The 26,158-nt window shown below is 38.3% G+C and overlaps 1 protein-coding gene across 9 annotated transcripts in view; it reads left to right on the top strand.

Moving 5' to 3' along the window:
* Positions 1-26,158, top strand: part of LOC122970550 (collagen alpha-1(XIV) chain) — a 220,665-nt gene that overhangs the window by 95,867 nt on the left and 98,640 nt on the right. For all 9 annotated transcript variants that reach the window (XM_044336720.1, XM_044336719.1, XM_044336726.1 and 6 more), the window contains 3 exons: positions 8,300-8,429; positions 17,629-17,751; positions 19,047-19,196. In XM_044336720.1, the coding sequence (XP_044192655.1) occupies positions 8,300-8,429; positions 17,629-17,751; positions 19,047-19,196 (403 nt within the window). The remainder of the gene's footprint in view (positions 1-8,299; positions 8,430-17,628; positions 17,752-19,046; positions 19,197-26,158) is intronic.

Raw genomic sequence — 26,158 nt, 5'->3', positions numbered from 1 at the left:
CTCTGCTTTACGGAGCTTTATAGTGAGTTTCAGCTCATTGTTTATCTGTCCGGCTGCAACTTTACTGTTCTGGTTCACTCTCAGCGCTCTCATAGCGCCGTTTTGGGCTTTAAAAAGCCTCTGTACACTACCTGCTCAGCACCAAACGGCAAACAGACACAGTTATCTGTAGACTAGCTGGTGAACATAGTGGAGCATTTAGCAGCTAAAGAGCCAGATATTTCCCTCAGGAGTTGGTGGAGAACAAAAACAGAGCTAAAAGAGAGTGAATATTGGACTCACATTCACCAGGTGGACAGAAACACGACTCCACATGAATGATAATGTTGCTCCGTAACTGCTGGATGTGGAAATAAGCAACTGTTTGCTAACAAGTTCAACATATCAACTTAAAAGGTGATGATGTGTCAGTGTTGTGTTCACTACCTGTTTTCACTGAAAACTATTGGTAAAAAAATGGTTAACACAGTTTAAATACACTGAGGGTCTTGTTACAATGGAGTAAAAAGTGTAAAACTACACAATGACACAAAAAAAGACAGACGTGAAGTGTAACTAACATAGCGACTAGCTGTTATACTATATGACATTATAAGATTATTAATACTGAAGCATCAGTGGGTAAGCATCTTTAAACCGTGTTGTTCCTTACAGACGTATCATATTTACTTGTGTGTGAAATCTTAATCTGAAAAGTAAAAGCTGAATTGTAGTGAAGTATTAAGTAGCATAAAATGGACGCAGTCAAGTAAAACTAAAGTGCAGTGAGGTGTCAGCAGTATGTCAGGTTAGTAAATGTCAAACAATCTCAACAATCATATTTTAGACTCTGAACTCGTCAGGTGTGTATTTATGTGTGTGTGACTTTGTTGGTGTCGCCAACGCCGGAAGCCGCTGCGTCTCCTCGGCCGGAGTCCGGCCGCCGGACCCGCATCAGCCTTTTCATCCTGACAATAAAGAGTCGCCAGCTGCTCGCACCGGCGACTTGTTAAATGAGATCTCTTATCAAAGTGCGAACAGCTGTGGGTTCTGTTTGGCAATCTGGTCAGGTTATGAATCACCAAGTGCTGCACTCAATAGCGACCATTTAGATGTCTATCTGCCGGAGGGAAAAAAACTGGCCGGCTTCCTCTCCTGCTTTGTTCAAAGCAACTTTCACTCTGTGGTTTGTTGCTGCCAAGTGAGGGACAGTAGCCATTACAAAAAGAAAAAATAACTCATTTACATGCAATTGATTTCTGGATGGCAGTTATTATTATCCCAGCTTATCCTCACTGATAGAATCTGATCTGAAATTGCTAATAACGAAGCTGTAGGTGATGTGTTTTCTCTTAGTCGTAACTGAATCATATCAAATTTAATTAAACTGCTGATTTTATGCAGCAGTTTAATGCAGTTCAGCATCATAAAAAAAGAGACAAAATAAATGTGTTGAACATATTAAAACAAAACAATCACAGTGTTTGTCTCTCATCTCTTTGGCTGCGTTCACATTACATCCTGAAGTGGCCCAAATCTATTTTTTGCCTCCAAATGACTCATCAGATTTTTTCACAGAAGTTTGAACAAACCAAATCAGATATTTTCATATCAGATCTGGGCCATGCTTGCATATGTGGATCTGATTCCTATCTGATCTCTGGCCGTGTGACTGCTGTCAGAACAGTCAGATCAGACGGCATGGTGGTGTTTTTTTTTTTAATGTCTCACCTCTCTGCTGTGGTGGAAATCTGAAAATAAAACTGACAAAGACCAAGTTGTCTTTCTGTCTTTGATGTAAAACCTTGCAAGGGATCAGCATACAGTCTAACGCTAACCAAAGATGAGCATAAACTAAATGGTTACATGTTCAAGGTTATACAATATGAGTCTAAGTGTGTTTTTTTTCACTACACTGCGCGTGTCGCCTGTCGTCATCATTCAGTGTCGACACATCACAGCCCGGTAAAAATAACCATGTTCTCAATATCATCATCTGTATTGTCTGCTGACCTCCGCAACCAATAATCCAGGATATGTTCGCTAGCACGAAGCCACGTCATCCATTTCAGTTAAATCTGCGCATGTGTGGCCAGTTCAGGACCTCAACAGTGTTCACACCGGAGCCGGATACAGATCAATTACAAACATGAATGTGAACCAACAACACAAAAACACTGTAAATGAGCATTAAGGCCTGTAATGTGAACGTAGCCTCACATATGATCCACCATGAATGATGAAGCACCTGATTAGGGCTGCAACTAACAATTATTGTCATTATCAATGAATCTGCTGATTATTTTCTCAATCGATTAGTTGTTTGGTCCATAAAATGTCAGAAAATGGTGAAAAATGTCAATAACTGTTTCCCAAAACCAAAGATGCAACTTAAAATGTCTTGATTGTCTCAAACAACAGTCCAACAACCCAAAGATATAATGTTTAATGTCATATAGAACCAAAACCACCAGAAAATATTCACATTTTCTTTAAAAAAAATAACTCAAAACGATTAATTGATTATCAAAATAGTTGGTGATCGATCAACTAACCAGTCAATCAACCAATCATGGCAGCTCTCTACCTGATAGGAGCTGGAGACTCGAACCTGACGCACCAGATGGTTCGTTACACAGAACCGTCTGAGAAGTCGTCCTCAGAAACTGTCTGGAAAATGGCAGGCGGGCGCTTTCAAAAAAAACACACTTGGCAGGTGATTGGATGAACCATCTGTCTGTCGCCGTCTTAGCTTGCGAGGCAGCAGCTGGATGAGCGTCACAAGTGTGTAACTTGAAGCCTGACGAGATGGATTCTCGCGTGTTCTCGCGAATCCAGCTGCCTCCCGAGGTACATCATACTCTCCCTTTTTGGTGCTTTCAGAGGTTTAAATACCTTTGATGTAGTGACTGACCCCCAGTCCTGTCAAATCTGTACCAGTATGTGATGGACAGATGGACACAGCTGGGTCAAATCCTCCTGTCTTGTCTGAGAGAAGATGATTTGAAGTCCTACAGTGTGTTTGTCTAAGACGGTTGATGTTGGAAAGAGTTAATTAAGTAGTTAAGAGGCTCCACAACTTTCACTGTGGAGAGTTTTTTATTTCAGTCTTATTGCTTTTCTAACATTTTCCCTCAGAAGAAGCAATCTGGAGAGTGAGAACTGTTATTGTTGTTGCCAAGTTCACAACAACATTTCACTGTTTTTCATCCCTGAAACTTTGTGCTTCACGTCGACCAGCTGTTCCACATCGTCCCCAGAGACACTTAAAACACATTTATCTGAAAAACCTGCAGTGTTTCCAAATATAAGTTTCCATCACAGCCAAACAACTCCAACAGTCTCTCACATACACGGAGATGCATTTTGGATGTATTGTGTGCAAGTTAATTGGTGTAAATTTAGCAGCACAGTTCTTATATTTAAATTAGTGCCGTCTAGATGATAAAATACTGACTTTGTCCAGCAGTGAGGACAGAATGAAAATGCTTTGGACATCTGAAGTTTCCTTTATACCTGCCCAGCACCAACAGATGGACAAAGTTATTGAGAAGCTGGTGAAGTTAGCGGTACATCTAGCAGCTAAAAAGCTAAAGATATTTCCCTCAGGAGCTGGTGGAGACCAACAATGGAGCTAAAAGGAGAGCGAATATTAGACTTACAGTTATCAGGTGGACATAAACACAACACCAACGGGATTATAATGTTGCTCTATGTCTGCTGGGTGTGTAACTACACAACTGTTTGTTAACAACAGTGTTGACTTCATGCAGTTCACCCATTTTCTCATCTGTTCTCTTTCTGGTTTAGTCTGGGTCCATTCTTCCCAAACAATCACCAGACCAGACGGTTTTATTACTTGTTTTTTTCTGTAATCTCATTTATCAACCTAAGTAAAAACATATTTTATTGATAATATAAGTTGGAATTACACAATAAAAGGCCCATACCATGGAAGACTGTGGGTAATAGTGTAACTGACTTTGCACTCTGTGTTTTTTATGAAAAAAATATGATATAAACATGCACTAACACCCAGACAGTTTCTGTTATGATATCATATTGTTATAGATGCATAATAAAACACAAATACCAACACGTTCTGACCAATCACCATGACTATAACACAAGCAGCTGATCCAGGTTTGCTGTAGAATAAAGTCTCTTGTGTTCTTACGTTCCTGTCTGTCTTTCATAAAAATGGTCAGACATTTGCTAAAATACAGGAGCAAGGAAATGTCAGTGTACACAATGCGACATATCTCCACTACAAAGACAAAATTATGGAGTCACAGCACTTCTTTGTTGATGAAACACAAGCGATATTATATCAGTCTGTATTCTGCCCCCTAGTGGTCACAATTCAAACACTGCAGCTTTAAACAAAACTATTTAAAACACAAACCTGATGTCACTGAGTTCAGAATTCTCAGCTTTCTACAAACTATAAACACAGAAGGTAATGGTTGCATCTATTTAAATGACTCTATCAGTGTTTTACCAGATGTCAGTATCTACACCGAGGCTGCGGGGCGACTCGACTCAGCCTGCAGCCTTCTGTCCACCGACAGCTGTGATACTGAAGCTCTGTTATTTCCCTGCGCTGCGCTTCATTCAGCGTCCAATAAACCAAAGCTGCCGGGCATCAGGAGCAATTCCACTGAGTGTAAACAGAGTTTTTGCTGTTATTGCTCTGCAACAAAACGTTGTACCTGGAGGTGAAAACTTTGTCAAGAGGAAGATTAAAAAGTTTTAAGCATCATGGTTTTCCTTCTGTCACTGATTCTTGTACCTTATATATATATTCAGGCCAAAAATCCAACTCCTGTCTTCAAGTTTTTAATTGTGTTTATTTTTCCTTTCTCCTTCTTTTTCTGATGGTTAAACCAACAGAACATTGATCCTCTCTTTTACATTAGAGGAGATTTTATGTTAAAAAAAAATTAAAAAGTAATGAATGAAAATATCATCATTTATTTATATGGAAATGCCAGATTCCAACATGACGTGTAGGGATACGTGAACAGTATCTGTCATCACAGGTTTAACCATTGTAATGCAAACTTTTGGTTATTTATAATATCTAAAATTCAAGGATTGAAGCTCATTGAAACGAGCAGTCACTGTGAGGTGATGACAGTAAGTTTCATTTAAATGTCTGATATAGACATTTCTATTAGGTTTGAAGGAAAAGGTACAAATTCAAGAGCAGTAAATCATAGGAGCCACTCTGACCTGTTTTGATTTGTGTTTGAAAGTGGAAGTTCATTCTTGACTTTTGGGAACAAAAAGATCTAAGCTCAAAGGTTCACTTACTAGCTTTTCAGAGGTTTCAACCACATCTTTTGGCCTTCTTCAGTGAATGAAGCTGGTTCTCTTGTCACCACAAGTGTGGAACTTCAATCACATGATATGTAGTGGAAACGTACGTGTTCTGTCTGGTGTTACAGGCAGCTAATGTTTGTTTTTGGTGTTGTCGAGGGTCCTTTCACCGATGTAGTGTTTCCTACAGCTGTCAAGTGTGATGTCATGGTGATGTCATACAACACATCTAAGTGTGTTTCCAGGTGTGGGGGAGTCCTGCTGCATACGTGTAAACAGTAGTATGGAGTCTTTCGTGTCTCCAGAGGGAACTGTGTGAAACAGCAAGTGATGTCACTCGAGTCAGCGTTGTTGGTTGAGGCTGAAGACTACAAGTTTGAGAATGAAAAAGGTCTTGGGGGTGAGGAGTTAGAAAGAAGTGAGGTTATCAGACCTCTGTAGCTCCTCATTTCTGCTGGAGGCTAACAGCTCCAGGCTACGTTAGCCACTGCTAGCATAACACACCACAATCTGTAGATAATGTAATGTGGAATAAATAAGACAATATCTCTGGTTCTGCTGCACTGATTTCAATCCTTTTGAGTCCAACAATGTTATTTCAATGCAATCAGTGGAGTATTCCTTTAAGGTGTTGAATGTTAAATATGCAAGGATTGAATTTGTTATACAGTAAGCACTGACCACTTATTACTGAAAGACTCTAGACTTCCAGACAGTCCAGACTTTATTTAACTGGGAGTTGACATGGTCTCATATGTACGTTGGTGGTTTCTTTAAGTCTTCTTCAACACCTGGGTGTATTAAGAAAGCTTAATGTCAGGTTTTTCTTCTCTTCTTGCTCACTAGCGTAGTCACCTTAAATAAACTCCCATCACCTATGTACTCGACTGAGTTTCCCCCATTCAGCTTTGCCTTCGAGCCTTGTGGCTCCGGCGACGTCTCGGATGGATCCAACTTAATATTCTTGGCCTGAACAGACTCTGTCAAAAACTAGATTGGGTTTCTGAATCCTATAAATACTTTATGAAACCATGTTTGCATTTACAAAAAAAAAAAAAAGAAGTGTAGCTGGAGGAAGTTTCCTCCAACAGTGTGGCTTGGTGACAGTTTAGAGACTTGCTGCCTTTTTCATCAGACTGAGCTGAAATTGATTTGTCAAGGCCCACGGTGCTTGTCTGACGTTTTTTTGGGGGGGGGGGGGGGGGTGGAGGGTTTGTGGATGGAGACAGACTAGACTGTACATGGTCAGAATGCAAACTGGACTGACGGACCGACGGACCGACGGACTGACGGACAGGGAGACAAAAGGGCCGGAGAAGAGAGAGACAGAGGAATGAAAAGACTGAGGTTGTCTACATGTACGAGTCAACCTTTGAGAAGATGAAAGATTTCTTGTACCCAGAACAAAACAACCATATCAAAGTTTATCTGGGGGTAGAAACAGGTCATCAGACAGCAAAAGAAACTCCACGAAAACAACCCAACAGTGAAGCGTTTGAAAATGTCTCTGACTGATATTTGAAACTCTGTCAGGAGAAGTTTTGCTGTACAATTTTAACTCTTCCTTTAGTATCTCCGATTGTTCCAACCATCGCGGGCAATGAGCGAATATGAGGAAGTACTTTTATTTGTCAAGTGTTTCACTCACTGAATTAGATGAATCTGGTGAGTTTAAGTAGTTTCTCAATTGAATTTCCAGAAAAATTACAATGTCAAGGTTTATGTTACTATCACGATTCAATTTAAGGGCTGCAACTAGTGATTAATGATCATGATTAAGCAATTCATTTTGCTTTGGTCATCAAAAGTCAGAGTTTCCAAGGTGATGACCTCAAATTTCTTGTTTTTTCTGGCCAATTTCCCAAAACCCCAAAATATTTATTTCACAATGATATAAAACAGAGAAAATCAGCAAATTCTCACATGAAAGAAGCTGGAACTAGAGAATGTTTGTTATTTTTTTGCTTGAAAAGTTACTTAAATGATTAAACGGTTATTAGGAGCAATAGCAATAGTTGCAGATTCATTTCCTGTTGATTGACGAATCGATTTGTGGTAATGTGATGGAAGATCCCACCCCTGGGCTATCAGTGTGAGAGAAAGTATTATTCACAGAGACAAATAGCGAGACATGACAATAGAAATCAATATATATCATTAAAATTCATTAACAGAGGTAGAGAGAGAAACAAAGGTAGACAAGACAACAGAGAAGACATAAATAAAAGAAAGAAGAGAGAGCTGGAAGCAGAGATAAGGAGAGAAGAAGAAGCCTGCAGGGTAAAGGAGCAGATTACCTTTTTCTCCAGCATGTGAAGGGCGTCTCACCTGGACCGATGAGTCATTTAGGGATCAGTTTTAACAAAAGGCCACAGACAAGTGGGGAGGAAACCGGGATACAATTAACCTCCGCAGCTCTTGAAACCTGCAGCAACTCTCCAATAAAAGGCTTTTATACCGCTGGTTTTCAAGTTCATTCATGAATCAGTTCCAAAGAAAATACCGGCATGTAATAAGATAGATATCAAAGAGGAATTCCACCGAAATCTAATTTTGTTCAGATCCTGCAGCGGTGCAGGTTATTCTTAAAAAACTGACAAAACACCAGAAAAAGAACTTCATAAGACTCTTGTTTTATTAAACATCTTAAAAGCAGTGGAAGCCTCTATTCAGTCTACCAGCATGTGTCTGTCCTGCAGAGTTTAGAGCCCAACAGTCAGACTGTCCTGCTGTTACAACATCTGCCATCAGCACATAACTTAACACTGTTTGATCTTCCAGTTTATGTGCACTGTAGCATTAATTAAACTAATGAAATCCAATTTTAAAAAAGGAGACTAGAGACTCTTGCCTATAAAGGGATGGTTTATGTTTCATGTGTTTCATTTTCTTCAATCAGTTTCTGCAAACACTAGTGTCACCACCTACGTGTCCTGCTACACCCTGAAAAAGGGGAAAGATGGTTTAAAATTGATCTGTCATTTGTTTCTGCCTTCAGAGGACAGTGCCGACGGGTCAGAACAGCCTGGTTCTGCAGCCTCTGCTGTCAGATACCGAGTACAAAATCGCCATCACTCCCGTTTACATGGAAGGAGACGGACCGACAGCGGCTCGGATGGGACGAACACGTGAGTCTGATTCAGTTATTAGTTTGTTTGACCGTCTTTTAATTGATTCAGTTGATCAAATTCATTAATTCTGCTCACTTCATTTGTGTCATTCTCACCTGTTTTAAAGTTCTGTCACATTTAAAACTTTGATATAGCTGCAAACGTCTTGATTCTTGTAGATCTGAAGAGTTTTTTTATTGGAGGGAGGACGGGTGGGGTTGAGAGGGGTGACATGAGGTTTGTGGTTGTAGTGAAACTGTTGTTGGTTGCTGTAACTTCAGATATTGCTTACTTACAGATAATGCTTGACTCGCTCCTCTTACAACTAGAAAAAACGCACTCGGATGAAATCAGCACCATGTTTTCAGATGACACCTGTGCAGTCAAGCAGATTTGTAGAAAGCTTGAGCACAGATGGCGTACGATAAAACAAGAGATTTTTAACTTTGCCTGGGTCGAGAGTGCACTTTCAGCTGTTAGGACAGCATGTTTCTCTCACCTGATTAACACTAATAAAAATAATCCTTGGTTTCTGTTTGATACTGTTGCTAAACTCACACAGAACATCCCTGTCAATAACTCCTCAGTCAATGCTGATCATTTCGTGAAATTCTTCACAAATAATATCGACTCAATCAGAGATAAAGTCACTGGTCCACACTCCTCTCAGAATGATGGCTGTGAACTCTCCAATACTTTGATCGATGCAGGCACTGTGACCAACCGCACTCTCTCACAGTTTGAAATGATTTCCCCTGAGGCCTCTACCAGCCTCCAAACCCACAGCCTGTGTATTAGACCCTATACTGTCTAATCTTTTTAAAAAAATGTTTCCTGTTTTTAAATCGTCCTATTCTTGAAATTATCAATAAGTTCCTTTCCATTGGCTCTGTGCCCTCAGAGCCAATCCGCAAATTCTGAACAATTCTAGACCAATTTCCAATCTGCCTTTTTATGAAATTACTTGAAAGGGCCACCACTAATCAACTTACTGCCTACTTATCCAACAACGATCTTTCTTATAAATTTCAGTGTGGCTTTTAGTCATTCCACTGAAACTGCTTTGACCAGATTAGTCAGTGATTTACTAATTACCGTTGATTCTGATTTACCATCACTGTTGCTGCTTCTTGACTTGAGTCCAGCTTTTGACACCATGGACCACAGCGTACTTCTAAGCTGCTTGGAGAAGCATATTGGTATCCAGGAGATGGTGGTTTCATGGTTTCATTCATATTTATCAAATAGAACTTAACATGTAAATTACAACAATACAATCGCTGAATTTTGTGAAGTTTGGTGTACCTCAGGGTTCATTCCTTGGCCCTTTGGTTTTTTCTATTTACATGCTTCCCCTTGGTGACATCATATGCAAATATGATATTAATATTCATTGTTATGCTGATGATACACAGCTATATGTACCTGTACAGCCAAATGACCTTTCTCAACTCCTAAATTTAGAGGTGTGTCTATCAGAAATGTTAGAAAAAAATGGATGAATACAAATTTTTTGCCGTTAAATGCTGATAAAACAAAGTTATTAGCTGTTGGACCAACAAAATATGGGCACTGATGTGTTACTATTGATGGCTTTCAGAAAGCTCGACCAGTAAAAACCTTGGAGTGATTTTTGATTCTCGTTCAGTCCATTATCAAGGCTATTTTCTCGTCTTAGTAATATTGCCAAAATCCAACCTACTCTATCATTGTGTGATGCTGAAACCATAATCCATGGGTTTGTATCTTCCAGGCTTCTTCTTCTCTGGTCTTCCTAGTTGTGCTACTAGAAGTCTTCAGCTTATTCAGAATGCTGCAGCTAGAATCTTGATAAAAACTAGAAAATTTGACCATTTAACACCCAGTCTGACCTCTCTTCACTGGTTACCAGTGCAAGCTAGAGCTGATTTTAAGGTTCTTCTTTTAACTTGTAAGGCCTTTCATGGACTTGCACCACCTTACTGTATTAATCTGTGCTAATTATACCATATACACCAGCATGACCTCTTCGCTCTCTCGATGCTGGTCTCCTGGTCATTCCTTCAGTTAACAAAAAAAGCGGTCGGCTTCAGAGCATTATCTCTTATCTCTGGAATGATCTTCCATTACATGTTAAAGAAGCACATTCAGTTGAAACCTTTAAATCAAGACTGAAAACCTTCCTTTCCTATTCACTGCATTACAGTCTAACCTAGAACTTACTCTGTTCCATCACCTTTTAACATCCCTTTAACATTGATGGTTTTAATTGTCTTATTTTATTTTTTATTATTTTATCTGCTTGCTGTATGTTTTGTCCCATGTATTCTTCTTAATTGTAAAGTGTATCAGGACCATGCTGCAGGCTGATTCTGCACTTTAAATAGAATAGAATATAGATGGATGGATGGATGGATGGATGGATGGATAGATAGATAGATAGATAGATTTTTCACAGTAATTCTACTAAAGTCTCAAAATGTTATTATTAGGATGTTTTTTATTTTAAATTTATGTAGCGTTTTTATTGTCTATGAATATTAGTTCTCTGTTTGTTTATATATGCAACTATTTATTCAGTGGCTCATTCATCCAGTTATTTAGTCCTTCGTGTCTCAGTCCTTCATGACTTTCACCGTACCCTTCTTTAAAAGAAAGCCTGTAAAAAAGGCAGTGAGCTGTCATGAAGGGTAACAGAAGGATGCTAGAATAAACTTGAAAACAACCCATATTTTCAGCTATTTTTGATCAAACATCGTGTTTGTCTGCTGTCTAACTCAAGGAGTCATTTGTTATATTTGGGGCAAATAACCCGGCAAATACAAGCCTGTGATGTTGGAGTGTAGAGATGAGAAGCTGCTGTGATCAGAGTGCTGACCTCCTGACCCTGTAACACGCTCTGACATCTTGGCTCTGTGATCACCAGTAGAGTTGCGCTGTAGTAGACACACATAGCAACGGATTATTGGATTTGTGCTGAGAAACTCTGGAGGGGAAAGGGAGAAATGAGGGGGAAAATGACGGGAAAGATGGATGGAAGGGTGGAACCTTGCTTTGATTTCTATTAAAGAAAACAACAACTGTGAAGCTTGAAATTGAACGCTTGAAATTGCCTCAATAACATATCTTAATAGAAATAAAAAAGTATGACTAGAAAGTATAATGGTAGAAATATTATCTTATTTATGACATTTATTTATTTGTAGTTTTCCTCTCTCACTATCTGGCTTTATTTATTTTTCTTTTGTCAGGTGTTGGTGAGGTTTATCCCTCACCGTTTCAATTTTTATTTAAAAGAAAAAGTCCAGCTTTATGATGATGGAATGAAAGATTTCTTTTATTATAATAAAAAAGCATGAATAGAAAGTGTAATGGTGGAAAAGAGTGATGTAGAGAATGTAGATGGTTTAAAAGAATAAAGACGAACAAATTAACAGTAGATTTAATAAAATCTGAGAGCATCAAACATGAAAAACTGAAGAAAGGAAACAAAACTGAAACAATATTGAGAAAAGAAAGGTGATGTGATTGATATGTTATTTTAAAATGTATATCTTAATAGCAAAAACATTTAGACTGGTTCAAAACTTAATAAAAGTGGGCGTCCTTGTCTCATGTCAGGTTCAGATAACAGCCCAACTCAACAGACGTAGGGTGTCGGGACAGAAAACAGGCATTGGGCACGACAATTGATTGTTTATATCCCCTGTAGTGTAATGGACGACAACCAATGCTGCATCTGGGACGCCTCACGACATCCCAACAAAAAGACTAGTGTGTCAGAATTTTTCTACCTTCTCTCACCGAACTTCCACAACATGTTCTGTCACAAAGAAAGGTGATATGATTGATGATGTGTTATTTTAAAATGTATATCTTTATAGCAAAAACATTTAGACTGGTTCAAAACTTAATAAAAGTTGCTCCAACTGGGCATCCTTATCTTTGCCAGATTCAGATTACACAATATCAGCCTGATAATAACCCAACCTGACAGATGTGGGTCATGGGGACCCAAAACAGGCCTTGAGTGATCATTTAAATCCCGTTTAGTGTAGTGGACGACAACCAATGTCCCTACACAACATCCCAACAAAAAGACTAGCATGTCATGTTTCTACCTTCTCTCACCGAGCACAACAACTTCCACAACGTGTTCTGTAACATTGACCAATGGGTGCACAGAGCGCTCTTCTGCACAAAACTGTAAACATGCCGAAGCCCAAGTGGAACTATGTTGCTCATGCTGTAAGGTGGAACTGTGAAATGAGGAAAGGTTTGTGGCGTCATGGCGACCAGACAGCCGGTATCACATGCACCACTTCAGATGCCATTGCTTGTTTACGTTCTGGAAGTCCGTCCCTGGCACCTCCTTCCGATGACATCACACAGGTCATGAAAGACGGCAAGCTATGATTGGTCGGGTACCAACGTGTAGTCTATCATGTCTCTCAGCCAGATCACGACAAGAATGTGACTCTACAATCGCCTAATTTGACCTCTTATCCCTGTCATTAAAGGTTTTAGGAACTTTACAATTGTATTATCTGAAAGGTTGCTGGTTCAAATCCCCACATCACAATGTGCTGGTTCACACCTGCACACATCAGGTGTTTGAAACCTGAACCTCTGCCGGGCTTCCAACAGGAAGATTTATTTCCTGGTAGAATAAAGAGGAAAGAAACTGTCACTGTCCTAAACCAAACTCTCATCACTCTTCAAACAAACATTGTAATTTAAAAGCAGAAACTTGTTTAGTGATTCATCATCTTTAGGACGTCTCACTGCTCAACAAAATGTTGCAGAACTGTTGCCAGAGGCGGAGTAGAGATGGATTGAGGGGGCGTTTTCCTTCTTGTCACACAAAAAAAAAATGAAAAGGATTCATTTTTATCAGCAAGTATAAACCCCTGGAGAAACAAGAAGCAAAACCTGCTCATCTAAGACATCATTATGATGTTAATTGGCTTAATTAAATAAAATAAACCTTTCTTTAAAAAGTAATGTATGTAAATACAGTTTACAAAAGTGCTATGATGAATGTTTTAGCCCTTAAAACTCTACTGTGGATGATAATCATCCATCTGGGCAACTAAAAAACTAAAAATGTGTGTTTATAGAAAATATAAAGAACAAGTTTGATATAAAACCAACACACTGCAGCTTGTGACCCTTCCATAGACTGTATAAAATATGGACGTAGTTACCGTGACGTCACCCGTTGGTTTCTTAAGAGCGGTTTTGAAGCTCAAAGTGAGCCGCTCCGGCCGTCGCCATCTTGGCAGTGCGTGATGCTGCCTAACTCCCAACCAATCAAAAATGGGCAAAGAGGCGGGCCGAATGGCTGAAACAAGCCACCTAGCGGCTGGCGGACCTGTCACTCAAAGCAGCCATGTCCTTCATTATGCAGAACTTTATGGCTTAATAACATTTAAACGGGTGAATTATAAAAAAATTCACCCCCTGTACAGTTGTCATGAAAGAGGAAATTAGCTACAGAGACCAAAACCGTTGTTTGTACCAGGCTGTAAACATGTTTATTTCTGCTGTAAAGTTGGGCATTTTAACATGGGGGTCTATGGGGATTGACTCACTGTTGGAGCCTCAAGTGGTCGTTCAAGGAACTGCAGTTTTTGGCTTCATTTTACAGCCCCGGAGGTTGCCGCTTGGGCCCTTCAGACGTCTCTGGCATCACTAGTCATCAAAAATATTTTTACATTTTACCGGGGGAAAAAGATAAAAGAAAAATCTAAAAAAAATACTCAGAAATGATCTTTGGACGCTTCATTTCACTATCTTTAGACTTCTGGTTAAATTTTAAAGCAGCCTCTATTAGCTGCTAAACGTATTGAAACACAAGCGTCTTAGTAAAGAAGAAAAGAGATGTTGAGGTGATTTCCTGTGTCTCTCTGCAGAAGAAGAATGAGCTAGTGGTCTGTCTCGATGGCTCAGCGTACAACATCCATTTTCTTTACCGTTGAGCCGAAGACAGAAATAAACGAGGAAGCATCTTCTTCTCCTTTGTTAAATGTGACCGAGCGCTGCCGTGAAAAGCACCGGCAGAGGCTAATGATTTTCTCTGCTGCCAAGTGCATTACAGGAACAAACACTCCACTTCCAGCGAGGAGGAAACGCTAAATTCGAGTCATTCATCTTTCCGCTCCGTCCCATCATGTCCTCCCTGTGCAGCACATTACACACATTAGCAGACGCTAACGACGTTCTCCGCTTCTTTTTTTTTTTTTTTTATAAACGAGGCCTCCGATACCCGGTGATGATGAATGGTTCCTGTTACCGAGTGAGGGATGAGATGATCGCCCTGGGAGGAGCGACAGGGAATGCAGAGATGAAGAGGAGGAGGAGGAGGGGGGGGGAGATGATTGGGTTTTTTAGAGTGAAGATAGATGATGTGACAAAGGGAGCCGGTGTGATCTGGGGGGGATTTGAACCTATGAGGGATGGGGGTGAACACTGAGGGAATGCAGAGAGGATGATTGGGGGGGTTTTTAGCCTCGAACTGAAGACAGATATGTGACATAAGGAGCAGAATAATCTGAGGGTTTGATGGGGTGAACGCTGGGAGGTGAGGGAGGGAATACAGAGCGGGCAGTGAAAGAAAGAAAGAAAGAAAACACATAGACGGTTTGACAGAAAGGTCAAAGTAAACCAAACATTTGAACTATGAGTTGATCGGTGACAGACAGCCGTCAGATATTATCATCGTATAATCCGGAGAGGTGAAGAAATGAGCCGTAAGGTGATGTTTACATGTGAATGAGGAAGATTTTAATAGAGAAGATAAAGATTTCAACCTTTGTCGACTGTGTTAGTCGCTAAAAAAGAAGCTGAAGTGTTTTTTTTAACGCTAGAAGAATGAAGTAAAGTGAAGCTCAATCATGTTCATGTGAAGATACAAAGCGTTATAGCAACGGTAGTGGAATCTAGAGACATTAATTAATTACTTAATTGACTATTTTGATCATAAAATAGTCTGTGAAGAGTAAAAATTACTCAAAGACGAGTGTTGAGTAACGGTTATCTGACAGAGGAGCCAGTAACAAGTTGAGGATTTTAAGCCAGTGTGATGATTTGATACATTTAATTATTAGAAAGCTTTTATAGAAATAGTATTTGTTGTTTTACATGTTTATAACAGTTCATACCAGTTAAGTGGAACCAGATAGAATCAAATATAGTATCACGTTTGTCAGAAATTCACAATATCTACGACTCAGAATCACAAGTCGGAGGCTGACATGGCGTCTCCTAGAAATCACATTTACTGTATATACGACTGAATAATTCTCCCAAATATGATGCACTGTCAAACATATAACTGCCTGGATTATATTCAGAGGCAATGAAGCCCTGTGTTAATATATTATTTACTGTATTAAACCAAGACTATTTGTCTCTAACCTGAACCAGATGAGTCTAAACAGAGCTAACAAAAGGTTTAATATTACTGTAGTTACTGCCTGCAGACACTGTAATAATAATAATAATAATAATAATAATAAGCTTTATTTATAGAGCACCTTTCATGACATAAAATGCAGCTCAAAGTGCTTTACAAAAGAAATATAAAACACACATATATATATACATACATAAATATATACATGTAGTGTAATATTGGAGGAAAAAATAATGAAATATGTTGTGACTAAATATTTTACTCATGCATCTTTCTTGCAACTCGCCAAATAAGTTAATTAACAACAGTTTCTCATTATGTTGAGAGAAATAATGAAGCCAGTTTTTCCTGCTAAACGTCCTGGCTGTAGCAGTTTAGTTGTATATAAACATCATTTCTAGGAGACGAGCTGGTTTCTTCCTTGTAATTATGGTCAGAACGACATGAAAACGTGGCAGAATTCCCGCCATGAATGAGAGACTTTTCGTTGATGCCCACAAACCCCAAAAAACTGCAAACTGAGTTCCTGCAAGAGCTGCTGTAAAAAAAAAAAAAAAAGTTCCCGTCAAAAAAAGTAGCATTAAATCAGCAGTTTCTCATTTCTGTTTAGGCCTGAAGGGTGAAAACATAGAAGGAGAAACGGCAGAAAAAAAGCTCAGAGGGCGATGGCAATTTCGTCAGGACCAGGGAGGGCGTAGCAGAGATAGATAGTATAAGGTGGGGATTTAAACAGACGAGGTGGGGGGGGGGGGGGGGGGGGGGGGGGTGTAGAGCTGAACGTGGAGAGGATGATTGGCTTTTTAATGGTAAACGACAACGGTAGGTGAAGAGGGAAAATGAGCCAGAAGAGCCGGCATAATCTGGAGGTTTCAGCTCGTAAATGGAGGGAAGAGAGAGGAGAGATGGATACTCGGAGTAGAGGGATGATGGAACATGAAGAGAGTGATGATGGGAGGGAGGAAGGGGAGGAGGGGGGTGGGGGGGGTTTAGCATTTTAAATGTGTAGAAGAGAAACCAGGCAGAGGATTTGGGACCTGAAAAGTCTCACGTTTCCACCATTAACTGAAGGGATCTTCACAGGATTTCAATCTATCACGTTTCAGCGGGAACAGTATGGACTACGAATGTATGTGAGCGAACAGATGGATGGAAAAAAAATTTCCTTAAAGAGAGAAGGTCTTACATGTACTATTAATACCGTCCCCGCCATTTAGCTCTGCTTCCTAAAGTTCTGTCCGCTCGGCTGTCGTCCGAGCGATAACTCCTCTGGATTTAATATCTTCCTGACAGACTAATTCAGCCGTTCGCTCTTTTATTCTATTATCAACATTTTATCCTTCTTTGAAACTTCTTCATTATCTTTCTGTCCCTCCGGTTTTCTCTCTGTTTGCTGTTTCATGACAGTTTTGTCTGTATTAAAGCACTTTTTTTAATCATTGTGACATGCAGTGAATTACATTTCTGCTGAAAGTGTCATTTATTTAATTTACTCTATAAATATGTTGTACGTCAGTGTGTCGTTATCTTTATTGTCCTTTAACCAGCTTCTAATTTGCTTCCTGTCGCCTCTTTTGTTCATGATTTTTTTCTCTTTTACTGTGAAATTTCTCCTTCCTTCCTTCCCTTTTCTGTCCCTGGTTCAAGTCTAGACCAGGACCCAAAGCAGCTGATAAAAACTCCATCAGAAGAGACAAATTATTAAAAGAAAACATGTCCTTGTGAATGTACTATTTGAATTATTTTTGCATAGTTTTATTTTGACACAAATTCACTTAAAATATGTATATGTATATATATAACCTCTGTCCTCTTCTTCTTTAGTTCCTCTCTCAGCTCCGAGGAACCTGCGGGTGTCGGAGGAGTGGTACAACCGCTTCAGGATCAGCTGGGACGCTCCACCGTCACCCACCATGGGCTACAGAGTCGTCTACCAGCCTTTATCTGGTAACTCACAATCACACACAACTTTCTATTACTAATATTCCCTCTAATATTGTTCTATATTCCTACCAGTAGAAGGACTAAAAATATAAAGTTTGTCCTGATGGTGCTGCTGCAGGAAAGAGGAAGCGTTCATCATCTGAGGAGCATGAATTATGCTTCTGCAGGCTGCACATTTAAGTTTGTTTTCTACGGTTCAGACACACTGACTGACTGAATCGACCAGACAACTTGCTTTACATGCAGGTCCATGTGACAGCTTGCTGAGATTTGGAGGATAATAATAATAATAATAATAATAATAATAATAATAATAACAATAATCTTTATTTACATAGCACCTTTAAAAAACGCAGTTTACAAAGTGCTTTGACAGACAAAACAAAAGTAGAACAATGCAAAGCAAAGACACAAAAAAACCCAAAACAAACGAACAACTCATTATAGAAAACAGTAATGAAATGATAAAAAGATGAAAAGACAATACGAAGATGTTCGAAAGACGACATTAAATAAAAGCAAGTCTGTAAAAATGGGTTTTAAGAAGTCAGTGATTCTGTGAAGTCACTGAGGATGTGTGCATTGACCCCTCTGTGACCTGAGGGTGGCGCTAGAGGAAGAAAAGGATTTTATCTTTTAGGGATTATGAATATCTGCAAAAAATTTTGAGGAAAAAACGGTTAAATTCAGCAAAAACTCAGTTTAGGATAAGTTGTGCCTCGAACAGCACGTCTGGTTCTGCTCAGTGTAAAGAAATAAATTATATATAAACAAAGAATAGACTGCAGTCACACACATCTGCATGTAAATACACACACACACACACACACACCAGTCAGTAATAATGACATCAACACATACAGTACGGTTTTGTTTTCTATGCTTCTATGTTGGATTTAAAAAGTTAAATAAAAACTAAATGAATAGAAAAGTTCAACAGATCTTTTATCTGATGTAAAGTTGTTATTAATAGATTTTAATGCTAAACTTCAGATTTGCTCTTTTGGACGGTTTATTATTTCCACATCTAATCTCATAAGGAGAAGAAGAACTAACAGATAAACGCATGTTTTCATTTATATTCTGGTGCTTTTACATAACTTTTAACTCTCACACTTCACTTCTGTCACTTTTGCACTTTCCGTCTCCGACTTATTTCTCTCTCCTCTCCTACTTGGTGGAATTGAAGCTAATGATCGTATCTGAACTCGCTCCTCTGTCTCTCTCTGCGCTCCTCGCCTTCACTGACCGTTTGCACCTCCTTGACGTGGCTCCTCAATTATCCCACCTCTCCGCAGCCCCGGGATCAGCTCTGGAGACCTTCGTCGGCGAGGACGTGAACACCATGCTGATCGTCAATCTGCTGAGTGGAACCGAGTACAGCGTCAAGGTCATCGCCTCCTACACCACCGGATCCAGCGAGGCCCTCGCAGGAAGGGCCAAGACCTGTGAGTCACATCTTCGATCTGCTGCCATTAATCAGTAACTATTCACATAAACAAATACAAATATAAGAAGTTAAGACATAAATAATATTTAGAAAACACTCTTGTACAGCTTCCAGCTATGTTAATGCAGATTAATCATCCGTATCTATCAACTCATTCATGGTCTGTATATTGTAGGGATGTGCCCGAATACAAATACGTTATTCAGCAATGCACAAATAGTGGGTTTTATACTAATATTTGTTTTATACAAATATTTAAAAAGTTATTTGTTGGGGGTGTTCCCCAGAGATAAAGCTGAGCTGCTCTCCTTTCAATCCAATATACTTTATTTATTTATATAACACGATTTTAACAAACACAAGGTTTCCAAAGTGCTGCAGCGCAAGATAAAAAACACAATAAATAGCACAACAGAACACAATAAAACGATGAAGGACACAAGAGGATAAAAGTAATAAAATAAGATAAAATAAAATAAAATAGGATAAAAACAAATAAATTAAATAAAATGAAATAAATAAAGTGCACTGCTCACACAAGGTGCAACACGCTACATGGTGTCAGAAGCCAGAGAGAAGAGGTGGGTTTTAAGAAGAGGTTTAAAATGAGACAGTGAGGAGGCCTAATGTCTAATGTGCGGCGGTAATCCGTTCCAGCTGCAACAGTAAATGCTGGTTCACCTCTGAGCTTAAGCCGAACTTTAGGCACCGTCAGGAGCAGCAGGTCAGCTGACCTGAGAGAGCGGCTGCAGCAGCTCAGAGAGGTAAGGTGGGGCCTTTCAACAAAGTTAGGTTGTAAAAAATAGGCAATAAATGAAAAGTGCAAAGCAGTAATCACCTTTGAAGTTCCTCCCCACATGTTACCTGCTGTGCTGTCTCTGTGTTACGGGTGTATAAATAGGTAGAGTCTGTCTGCAATGAGGCGATGAGTAAAGTTTTATCTCAGTAGTCAGCACAGTCCTCTATGATCTGGGAGACTCCAGTTCAAGACCTGGTGTGGGGACGTCGTCCTTCATAAGGTAGTTTATTGATGAACGCTTATTGTAACACTTTAATTTTCTAAAATTAAAAGTGTCATAAAAACAAAAACAGGATTTTTAAGCCTCTTTCCACTTTTATTCGAATACAAATACAGATACAAATACAAATACTGGGATCTCTGCACATCTCTAGTTTGTTGCTAAACAAAAGTTGTTCATGTTGCTTATTTTCTTTCAGGTCACAATGAAGAAATTCAACTCTCAACCTGCACATTTTAGTGTGTCAGTAAACTATAGAAAGTCAAATTTTGACACAAATAGACATTTTTTTCTTGAAGAGATTCAGCAAAACGTTATTTATTAGTTACAGTAATTATATTTATGTGCTTGAGACGTCCACAGCTTTGATTTATCCCAAATCTCATCTGTCCAGTTATGTTTAATCTCATGAATCTACGTCTCAGTTGGAGTTACTGCTGTTTACACGACAGTTTAAAGACTTAAATGCACAAATCATTTATATAAACTGCATCTAACATCACTTATCGTACCTGCAGCCATATCGTTTCTCCTCTTTTTCACACACCTGATCCATTAATTCATTATACATCTTCTCCCAGCTCTACAAACTAATTACAGGATTCAGCCTTGATTCTTTTTTTATTATTATTCTTTAGTAGCTGTAACCAGAACCACTGATTAAAAAGAGCTCGGATGGAGTCTCGGCCTTGTTAGCTTCACAGTCCTGCTTCATTTTTATTCTGCTCTTTTGAGGTTAGTTACTCTATGAAGACGGACTGGATTGTGTTTTCATAGCAGTGGCGTATTTACAGTACGTTACATCATCCCACACAGCGGGTCAGACTCTTTCCTCCAGTGGTTGTTCCCTGACAAAAATCTAAAGTTATAATTTGTGCAGCTACACAGACAGTTTCTTAAAAGTAATACGATTTAAGTCTGGGGGTTCTGAAATATCAAACGTCACTTTCTTGATTCACTTCCTTGAAAGGTTTTGCAGCAGACACACACACACACGTCTTCATTGGCACAATTTTCCCACATTTTAAAGCATTTCCCACGTCAGACCAGTATTTCTCTGCTCTCACACCATGTTCTAGTCAGTGTCTTAATTGTTTGCTTGGCATTTTCCAAACCTGATCATTTATGCACCTTGTTATCAGACTTTTCTGTCTGTTCCCACCGCTTTGAATACAAGTGCATGAAACGATCTCCTCTAATCTAATCAGAGGAGCAGCCGGACACCTGCAGACATCAATACCTTGATAGCCATCTGACACTTTTTAACGGCAACTTCACCTAATTACATCCCAGAGCTGCAATGAACTGTAGATGCAATAGATTTAAGTTATCTCACCGGTGAGATTGTGGATACTTCCCGAGGCTCCTCCGGTGTCGAGTGTCTGGCCCTCGTTCGATCAATCAGTGCTTCTCAAGTACAATCATTGGAGCCTGGATTTCCCTCCCGTGCATAATAATTAAACACTTTACTGAAGGCTGGTCTATTGGTGAAATAGCCCCCTTTTTGAAAGGTCTCTGGTTTGATCTGATCCCCTTTCATCTGTTCTCATTCCTCTCTGTGTAAGAGCTCTCCATACCGGCGTCACCTGAACGCCAGAACATGGAGCTCTAAATGGACGCTTTGAATTGAGACCACCAGCTGCATGACAATTAAACACTTCTTGGTTGATTTGGAGTTTGGAGAGGAGGGGTCGGGTGGGGGGCAAGAAGGGGGGACAAATCCTGATGAAGATGGGGGGGAAAAGAAGAAGAAGAAGAAAAGATGGAGAGATGGGTTGGAATTCAAAAAAAGAGAGAGAAAGATGATTTGAGGCCAGTGGGATCCCAGGAGTGTCTGTCATATTTCTCAGCAGCATGTTAATGAAGCCAACGGACCGATAGAGATGAGCGGACTGATGCCTCAATGTCACATAGCAGCACAAATAATACAGCTGAGGACCAAAGTGAGACATCGCTTTATTTTAGCCTTTGATTTAAGCTATTTTAGCCTTTGGTTTAAGCTATTTTAGCCTTTGGTTTAAGCTATTTTAGCCTTTGGTTTAAGTTATTTTAGCCTTTGGTTTGAGTCATTTTAGCCTTTGGTTTAAGCTATCTTAGCCTTTGGTTTAAGCTATTTTAGCCTTTGGTTTAAGTTATTTTAGCCTTTGTTTTAAGCTATTTTAGCCTTTGGTTTAAGTTATTTTAGCCTTTGGTTTAAGCTATTTTAGCCTTTGGTTTAAGTTATTTTAGCCTTTGGTTTAAGTTATTTTAGCCTTTGGTTTAAGCTGTTTTAGCCTTTGTTTTAAGTTGTTTTAGCCTTTGGTTTAAGTTATTTTAGCCTTTGGTTTAAGCTATTTTAGCCTTTGGTTTACGTTATTTCAGCCTTTGGTTTAAGTTATTTTAGCCTTTGTTTTAAGCTATTTTAGCCTTTGGTTTAAGTTATTTTAGCCTTTGTTTTAAGTTGTTTTAGCCTTTGGTTTAAGTTGTTTTAGCCTTTGGTTTAAGTTGTTTTAGCCTTTGGTTTAAGCTGTTTTAGCCTTTGGTTTAAGCTATTTTAGCCTTTGGTTTGAGTTATTTTAAACTTTGGTTTGAGTCATTTTAGCCTTTGGTTTAAGCTATCTTAGCCTTTGGTTTAAGCTATTTTAGCCTTTGGTTTAAGTTATTTTAGCCTTTGTTTTAAGCTATTTTAGCCTTTGGTTTAAGTTATTTTAGCCTTTGGTTTAAGCTATTTTAGCCTTTGGTTTAAGTTATTTTAGCCTTTGTTTTAAGTTATTTTAGCCTTTGGTTTAAGCTGTTTTAGCCTTTGTTTTAAGTTGTTTTAGCCTTTGGTTTAAGTTATTTTAGCCTTTGGTTTAAGCTATTTTAGCCTTTGGTTTACGTTATTTCAGCCTTTGGTTTAAGTTATTTTAGCCTTTGTTTTAAGCTATTTTAGCCTTTGGTTTAAGTTATTTTAGCCTTTGTTTTAAGTTGTTTTAGCCTTTGGTTTAAGTTGTTTTAGCCTTTGGTTTAAGTTGTTTTAGCCTTTGGTTTAAGTTGTTTTAGCCTTTGGTTTAAGCTGTTTCAGCCTTTGGTTTAAGCTATTTTAGCCTTTGGTTTGAGTTATTTTAAACTTTGGTTTGAGTCATTTTAGCCTTTGGTTTAAGCTATTTTAGCCTTTGGTTTAAGTTATTTTAGCCTTTGTTTTAAGCTATTTTAGCCTTTGGTTTAAGTTATTTTAGCCTTTGGTTTAAGCTATTTTAGCCTTTGGTTTAAGTTATTTTAGCCTTTGGTTTAAGTTATTTTAGCCTTTGGTTTAAGCTGTTTTAGCCTTTGTTTTAAGTTGTTTTAGCCTTTGGTTTAAGTTATTTTAGCCTTTGGTTTAAGCTATTTTAGCCTTTGGTTTACGTTATTTCAGCCTTTGGTTTAAGTTATTTTAGCCTTTGTTTTAAGTTGTTTTAGCCTTTGGTTTAAGTTGTTTTAGCCTTTGGTTTAAGTTGTTTTAGCCTTTGGTTTAAGCTGTTTTAGCCTTTGGTTTAAGCTATTTTAGCCTTTGGTTTGAGTTATTTTAAACTTTGGTTTGAGTCATTTTAGCCTTTGGTTTAAGCTATCTTAGCCTTTGGTTTAAGCTATTTTAGCCTTTGGTTTAAGTTATTTTAGCCTTTGTTTTAAGCTATTTTAGCCTTTGGTTTAAGTTATTTTAGCCTTTGGTTTAAGCTATTTTAGCCTTTGGTTTAAGTTATTTTAGCCTTTGGTTTAAGTTATTTTAGCCTTTGGTTTAAGCTGTTTTAGCCTTTGTTTTAAGTTGTTTTAGCCTTTGGTTTAAGTTATTTTAGCCTTTGGTTTAAGCTATTTTAGCCTTTGGTTTACGTTATTTCAGCCTTTGGTTTAAGTTATTTTAGCCTTTGTTTTAAGCTATTTTAGCCTTTGGTTTAAGTTATTTTAGCCTTTGTTTTAAGTTGTTTTAGCCTTTGGTTTAAGTTGTTTTAGCCTTTGGTTTAAGTTGTTTTAGCCTTTGGTTTAAGTTGTTTTAGCCTTTGGTTTAAGCTGTTTCAGCCTTTGGTTTAAGCTATTTTAGCCTTTGGTTTGAGTTATTTTAAACTTTGGTTTGAGTCATTTTAGCCTTTGGTTTAAGCTATTTTAGCCTTTGGTTTAAGTTATTTTAGCCTTTGTTTTAAGCTATTTTAGCCTTTGGTTTAAGTTATTTTAGCCTTTGGTTTAAGCTATTTTAGCCTTTGGTTTAAGTTATTTTAGCCTTTGGTTTAAGTTATTTTAGCCTTTGGTTTAAGTTGTTTTAGCCTTTGTTTTAAGTTGTTTTAGCCTTTGGTTTAAGTTATTTTAGCCTTTGGTTTAAGCTATTTTAGCCTTTGGTTTACGTTATTTCAGCCTTTGGTTTAAGTTATTTTAGCCTTTGTTTTAAGCTATTTTAGCCTTTGGTTTAAGTTATTTTAGCCTTTGGTTTAAGTTGTTTTAGCCTTTGGTTTAAGTTGTTTTAGCCTTTGGTTTAAGTTGTTTTAGCCTTTGGTTTAAGTTGTTTTAGCCTTTGGTTTAAGTTATTTTAGCCTTTGTTTTAAGCTATTTTAGCCTTTGTTTTAAGTTGTTTTAGCCTTTGGTTTAAGTTGTTTTAGCCTTTGGTTTAAGTTGTTTTAGCCTTTGGTTTAAGTTGTTTTAGCCTTTGGTTTAAGCTGTTTTAGCCTTTGGTTTAAGCTATTTTAGCCTTTGGTTTGAGTTATTTTAAACTTTGGTTTAAGCTATTTTAGCCTTTGGTTTAAGCTGTTTTAGCCTTTGGTTTAAGTTATTTTAGCCTTTGGTTTAAGCTATTTTAGCCTTTGGTTTAAGCTGTTTTAGCCTTTGGTTTAAGTTATTTTAGCCTTTGGTTTAAGCTATTTTAGCCTTTGGTTTAAGCTATTTTAGCCTTTGGTTTAAGTTATTTTAGCCTTTGTTTTAAGTTGTTTTAGCCTTTGGTTTAAGTTGTTTTAGCCTTTGGTTTAAGCTATTTTAGCCTTTGGTTTAAGTTATGTACAATTTAAACAGCCAGTGATGGATGAACATTACTGATGCTTTTTGTTTCTGCTGTAATTGAAAGGATACAAGTCCAGAATGTGAAACTCATTAAGACTTGAACAATAAGTAGAAATGGTTTGGAAAATGTTATTATATCACGATAAACTCCTTGACATGTGTCATCTTATTTTCAACGGGGTCCCAAAACAAACATTCACAAAACAAATGAAAAACAGAACAATACAAAACACAAGACACAATAGTAGATAACACAACAATGAAAAAAAAACTAAAATGAGAAAAATTAGATTACTGTAAACAAAAGCAAAAAGCCTGAAACATAAAAGCCTTTTTCACCAGCTTAGATACAAAAGGGACCTTAAAGAGCTGATTGAGTGTGTTGGTGAGTGATGTGAATCATAAGGAACAAAAAATGTTTTAAACAATAAGGAAAGTTAAAATTGAAGCATTTAACAAATAAACTGGTATCAGTCAGATTAGCTACAGTATAGTTGCACTTTCAACTCTGTGGTCTAGGTTTGGTTAAGTGAAGGCAACTAAAACCATTTCTGTGTCAAAGTTTCATGCTTTGTACAGTCAGGCTTGACGTGTCACATCATGGAGACGACCGTCATCATCTGCACAACCGTAGGAGGTTGCTTGTCAGGAGAATGTAGACGGAGGTCACATTAAGTGTTTGAACAAACAACTGATGATGTCATCTTTGGTGACAGACAGTCAGCAAAATGAAGGCTGTGTTTCCGCCACTTATCTGGATCCAGGTCGCCATGGCAGCAGGCTGAAAAAGGTTTCTCATGCATCTTTTTCCCTTCGTCATGTCCTTCAGCTCTTACTGGATACTGCAGTGTCCACAGGTCAGATGGGATATATATCGATGAGTAATAGTAACAATAATGATAATAAACTTTATTTATAAAGCACCTTTCATACATGAAATGCAGCTCTACTTTACAAAGATTTC

Source organism: Thunnus albacares, chromosome 19, assembly GCF_914725855.1.
Source record: "Thunnus albacares chromosome 19, fThuAlb1.1, whole genome shotgun sequence".
Taxonomy (NCBI): Eukaryota; Metazoa; Chordata; class Actinopteri; order Scombriformes; family Scombridae; genus Thunnus; species Thunnus albacares.
The sequence above is the reverse complement of the archived record's forward strand: the minus strand, read 5'-3'. Positions and strand labels throughout refer to the sequence as shown.